The 6,000-nt window shown below is 37.7% G+C and overlaps 1 protein-coding gene across 3 annotated transcripts in view; it reads right to left on the bottom strand.

The window, feature by feature from the left end:
* Positions 1-232: 232 nt before the first annotated feature.
* Positions 233-6,000, bottom strand: part of LOC132050181 (protein ROOT HAIR DEFECTIVE 3 homolog 2-like) — a 28,377-nt gene continuing 22,609 nt past the window's right edge. Inside the window, exons 15-22 of one of the 3 annotated variants that reach the window (XM_059441302.1) lie at positions 4,436-4,560; positions 4,000-4,262; positions 3,827-3,923; positions 3,570-3,737; positions 3,378-3,482; positions 1,719-1,813; positions 1,547-1,643; positions 233-784 (exon numbers count right to left, since the gene is read on the bottom strand). In XM_059441302.1, coding sequence (XP_059297285.1) covers positions 503-784; positions 1,547-1,643; positions 1,719-1,813; positions 3,378-3,482; positions 3,570-3,737; positions 3,827-3,923; positions 4,000-4,262; positions 4,436-4,560 — 1,232 coding nt within the window. In that variant the 3' untranslated portion in view covers positions 233-502. The remainder of the gene's footprint in view (positions 785-1,546; positions 1,644-1,718; positions 1,814-3,377; positions 3,483-3,569; positions 3,738-3,826; positions 3,924-3,999; positions 4,263-4,435; positions 4,561-6,000) is intronic. The other 2 variants (XM_059441305.1, XM_059441304.1) reach the window with 2 other exon arrangements.

The raw sequence follows: 6,000 nt of genomic DNA, 5'->3' as shown, positions 1-6,000 counted from the left end.
TAACTGTGAATGATTATGTCATTCAAAGTTCTCCACTACAAACCGGTCAAAGGTTTATCCGTCCAAGTGCAAAACAATACTTCAATTGGAGTGATATTCATAGATTGCTTGACCTCTGTGTAATCAGTTCTTGGACTTTAGGTGCCATTTATTAAGACATTGCCTCAAATTTACCAAGTGCAAAAGATTATCCAATAAAGGGCGAAGGTCAGCTGAAAAGAATCCACAAAAGGAAACAAACATGACAACCAGATTTCATAAAAACTTGATTCAAGCAAATATAACATAACAGCTTAATAAGTACAAAGAGAACATCTGTTAATTCCACAAATGTGAAAAAGACAAGAAGTGCACTCAGAATCTTCAAAACCTACACTTTAAGCACTATAACTTCCTAGGACTGTGGGGTTAAAAAGGGCAAAATACAAAAAACATCATTTACAAGAGTAGCTTCTCTGTTCTAGCAGAGATGGTATAACACTATTCTGCTTTATCCAGAAGATTATTCCTGTTCCACTTGAGTAACTCTTCTGTGTGTCAACTGAGGACTCGTGTATTCGGAATCATTTTCGGTTGAGATGTTGGATGAAACAGATGAACTGGGAACTGAACTCAAAACAGGATTAGGACTATTCACTTGCCTCCTAAAGCTCTGAGAAGCAACATGCTGGGTGGTCCTGGAAGTTCCAGGAGCAGGATTCCCCTGAGCTTCAGCAGCTAGCCGTCGAAGAAGATCCATAACAGTTGGGAGGAACCTTGATGAGATGGAAATAAATCCAGCAAGCTACACAAAAGGAAAGCTAACTTCAGTGAACTCACACAAAGTAACATAGATAAGCGAAAAGTGTTCATCAAGAGAGGAGCATAATATGCAACATTCTGCGGTACTACAATAGCCATTTCAGTAAAAGATCAGCAAGGGGAAGGAAGACATCCTAAGGCATATCAGACTGCAGTAATATTTATAATTAGTCAATGCTTCTTCTACACCAACTACCACTCTTACTATAATTTCCATTTCATCTCAATATTCTATAATTTGGGAATATGCTTCACAAGGTTATCTAAGCAACAGTTATGCTGCGAAGTAGCAAAGAATTCCTTTTAAATATCAGGCTTTTGTCTGAGACACTGTTCGAACCCATGACGTGCACTTAACCCACACATCATGCCCTAAGCTCTTAACACTAGGCCAAAGGCCTGGGTGCTCAATTGGACCCATTCTTCCATAGTTCAGAAAGCAGATAATTCCATCTTGAATCCCACACGGGAAAAAATATACTTGCAACATCTTTTTAATTTTTAATGTTGCTTGAGACAAGCTGAAAACAAGCATGGTCAATCCAACCTAAAAAGGTACATTGTTGAAAGTAATATACTGCTCCATCTGAAAACACCCTCTGTGTATCAAATCTTTTGTTCTTCAAGGAGGGAAATAGAGACAGCAGATGTTCAGAGAAGGAAACAGTTGGTTCAAGCAACCCATCTTATGCTCAAGAAAACAGTAAAACCATAAATGAAAATAAGGAACAATTATTTTACTCACAGTGCCATTCCGGAACTCCCCAGGAATGTCCATCTGTACCCTCAGAGCTTTCCCCAGCAAATATACAACAAAAAGAAGGAAGAGGTAGAGCGGATTTCTGTGACAACAGAAACTGAATTAGGTTAACGAGAATGTGCAGAATAAATAAAGAAAGTGCAACAGAAATAAGAACCTTAAAAGAAGCATGAATTCGTTGAAACCAAGTATAATCATAGCCACTATAGCCCAGGCAGGAGGTAACCAATTATTGCTTTGCCTGTATTCTTCCTGAAGGAGAAAAGAATTTAGCGCATCAAAAGGGTCCCAGTACTTGAAAGTGATTACAGGTCATGGTCCTCAATAGGTGAACACAGAGACAATTGAGAAGCAGTAAAACTGTGTTAATTATTTCACTCCTTAAAAGAATAAGAACAATAAGAAAGACACCTACATAGAGTGACAAGCATCACACGAAAATAGATAAAAGGTGCACCGAAAAGGTATTCATGCATGAAGTTTACAATATAGGATTTGGAAAAGTCCTGCATTTGCAGTTCCTCAATGGGAGAACTTGCAGATGGATGAGAGAATGTGAGACAATAAAAAACTCCTATGTATAGTCTAGACAATGCATTACAACAAAGTTCAAGGCAAACAGGAAAAAAAACCGTAGGAACCACCTAAATCAATATCTTCAACTAGGACATAAGAAATACATCAATCAAGCAGTAAACAAAGCTTTATGCACATTGACATAACCGGAAAAGCCTTTTCAATTAAGTAAACAACAATCAACAGAGCCTCAATCAATCACCGAATTAGGCTTTTCCTTGCAAAATAAATAATGGCTTAGATGGAGCCTCTTAAGGTAATCCATAAAGTGGGAATAGTCATTCATTCTCTTTTTCCTTTGTATTGCAAAAAAGGAACGACATTAGCATTTCATTTCTGGTGGTATTCAGAGTGATTAATTTTAATATGGTATTAATCCACAGGGTAAAATTGAAAGATTCTCATGGGAGATCCAAAAGGACACTGGTGAGCTGGAAAACGAGGCTCAGGATGTTGGGTTCTTCAATTATTTGTATCTCGTCTAGTGTCTCACTCACATGATATAGACACCTTTATTTGACTTCCTACGCCCTTTTCCAACCTCTCAGAAAAGAATAAAGATAAGAATCTGATCCTGTTTATATTTCTTCCTCTTTGCTGCTGACATTGTTTCGTCAGCCACACCATATCGCAAAAGCTAAATTTTATTAAACAGGTCAAGGGAAATCCATCTGCTCGATGAAATTAATGCTCCAATCAAAAAAATATCATACGAGAACTTATGGGTGCTATTCTGTGCCAGACTGTCCGCATAGGTACTTTTGTTTCGGCAGAAGCAGACAACAGCAAAAGTAAGAGCAAGGGTGGAACTCTATTCTTGCTTCTTTAGTCTGAAAATTTGGCAGGAACCAAGTCCAACTAGCAATGGGGAGCATAGAGACGGTAATACATTTTTGCATTTTAGAAAAAAGGGAAAAACCAGCTTAAGAGAGTTGAAACGGCTGATGCACTAGTTAAATCAAGATCAATTTAATTCAATCAACATGACGTGTCGTAGAAATACGCATGGACACTAGATCGCACTGAAAGTATGGGACAGAAGATCCAAAGCCAAATATTGAAGAATTATTCAGAGTTTCTGTGAGATAAGAATAGGATTGGTGTTTTTTTCCAGTCGGTGAGTACTGAAGGATGCAGTGGACCCAATGGCAGATATATCAGTCTAAGCAAGACATGGGGCAAGAATTCTACAGAAAAAGTCAGGATACAACTTCCAAAGAGAAATATATACTTCTTTTACCTGTGTTGAAATAGCTTGACTAACAGTATACTCTGTTTCTGCCATGAATTGTCTCCACAAAGATATACACTGCACTGGTGTGAGCAATGTGTTTTCTGGTGAAACCTAATAAACATTGTACTGGTAGTGAGCAATTTATTGGTGAAAGTAAAAAAAAATAAAAAATCAACTGCTAATGTAAGTTCATTGGACCTCTTCCCATGAGCTTGAGGCAAGGGGGTCACCAGAATTTGCAGTATCGCTATTCCGAGAAGAAATTGATGTCGTCCCTCCCAAGAGTCTAGAGAAAAGTATGCTTTCTATTCTGTCTGGTTTTTCATCCAACCGTATGGCAGCCACTATGGATAAAAGCTTCAGAGACTGCTCCAGATAGAACAAAGAAATGATAAGAATTCTGAGAACAGCAAACACAGAGTGTCAAACAGTTCAAGATGAACGGGAAAAAATACCTCAGAGCGGGCCTCCATTGTTATTGATTTAATGTCCTCCTTCCCTGTCCAAAGCCTTGGGATTGAATCGCTATCATGGCTGAACACAGTATTAAACCTAAAGCCCAAAGCTGTCAGTAATTTAAAGGTTAAGAGAATAGAAGATCAAATATAAAACGAATAATTTTGTCTACCTATCCTTCATTCGCATCAAAACTTTTCCAGCTTCTTCTCTTGCTTTCTTCTCCACAACGCTTCTAGCGTAGTCCTTCAGATTTTGTAACATTCTGTCAAATGCACCCTGGTCCAATTCAAAGCCAGAAAGAGCTGGGGAGAAGCATGATATGGCCACATCAGTCTCGCGTTTTAGAAGCTTTCTTATTGAAGCCCATGTTTCACTCCCGCCAACCTCAAAAAGGGATTCTACAGGTTCAGCAAGTGCAGCTGTGATTTGTTTCTGTCAAATAAAATCTGGCTAAGACATGCGTCCTCTAAAGTTATTGATTTTCTGAAGAAGAAATGAAAGGAACCAAGATGAACAAAACAAAGATGTCCTTGGACATCAGAGACAAGTAAAACTGAAATTTTTACCAACTACCAATGGTGAATTTTCTGAACTAGGAAACTTACCTCATAAGTTGCCTTCAGTTCTGACAACTTATCATTACGAACAAAGGACACATGGGCCTCGATATCACGATGAAGTTTGTCACGAACTTTTGAAGCATCCCAATTAGCATGTCTTATGGCAGCATCTGAAATTAGTGAGAGAAACTCAAATTAATGGAGTGAAATGGTAGGTATGAGCTTCCATTTCAATTACTACCAAGGCTTACAGTCTAGTGGTATCAGTGAGAGTTCTCCACAAAATAGGTATGGTTTCAATTGTTACTATTCCGCTCCTTGCCCCTTCCCCTTCTCCCATGTAATAGAATTCTTTTTGGAAAAGAACTAGTGAGAGAAACTCAAATTAATGGAGTGAAATGGTGGGTATGAGCTTCCATTTCAATTACTACCAAGGCTTACAGTCTAGTGGTATCAGTGAGAGTTCTCCACACAATAGGTATGGTTTCAATTGTTACTATTCCGCTCCTTGCCCCTTCCCCTTCTCCCATGTAATAGAATTCTTTTTGGAAAAGAACTCCCATTTCAATTTACCCTTAAGAGTAACATAAAAGCTAAAAAAAATATCTACTTCCATTTCGATTGATCCTTCAATTACACAAAAGCCCAAAAAGTATATTCGCTCTCTGAAAATCTTAAAATCTGAAAGAGTTATCCATTCCTCCTGCCCCAACCATCACATAAAGCAGCCCCCCACCCCCACCCCCACCTCCGGGCCACCCCAGAAAAGAAGGCAGCATGTGGCCGACTGTTTCCTAGACTACCCAAATCGCTGTCCATCTTACACCCACTAACCACATTGCACATAAACATGCCAAATTTTGTTAACCCTTTCAAGGGGATGGCACTCCAAACGTGCTTAATTGCACTGCATACACTACATAAATACCAGCAATGGAAGGGGTGTAGTATCTCATAAATAATTGACCATACTTCACCACACTTCTAATGGCCCGGATCTATTATCTTAAAAGCTAAAATGAGAGTTAAAAATCTCTTAAAAATCATATAAAACACTAGCCCAGGGGTAAATATAACAAGCATATAGAAAGTGAAGAGAATCATCAAAAACATTATGTAGAATATTTTAAATGATACTCCCTCTATCCCAAAAAGATTGGCACTTTTTCGCTTTTTTTTTTTTTTTTTTTTTTTGTGACAATGTTAACATTAGCACTTTTCACTTTTCGAGAGTCGAACTTCTTAATTTTGACCGTGTGTTTGAATATAGAATCTTTAATTTTTTCGAAATAAAATTTACATATTTGGAAACTACGTAAAAAGTACTATAAGTCACCATAATTAATAATTTAAAATATTTAAAAGATATATGAAAAAATTACGGTCAAAGAACAACTCGTTTGACTCTCGAAAAGCAAAAAGTGCCAATCTTTTTGGGACGGAGGGAGTAATGTTTTTCCCTGAAAGTTATAAGAGTCATCATGAGCATCATGTACATAGTTTCTTCATAGTTATGTCGTTATACTCGGGAATTCTAAAAGTTAGATTTTTTAGATTTTTCTTTCATGAACATCAGAAGTCCTACGTAAGGAGCCTTTTGTTTTTCAATT

The sequence above is a fragment of the Lycium ferocissimum genome, chromosome 3 (assembly GCF_029784015.1).
Source record: "Lycium ferocissimum isolate CSIRO_LF1 chromosome 3, AGI_CSIRO_Lferr_CH_V1, whole genome shotgun sequence".
NCBI classification, from domain to species: domain Eukaryota; kingdom Viridiplantae; phylum Streptophyta; class Magnoliopsida; order Solanales; family Solanaceae; genus Lycium; species Lycium ferocissimum.
This window is presented reverse-complemented; position numbering and strand designations above follow the sequence as displayed.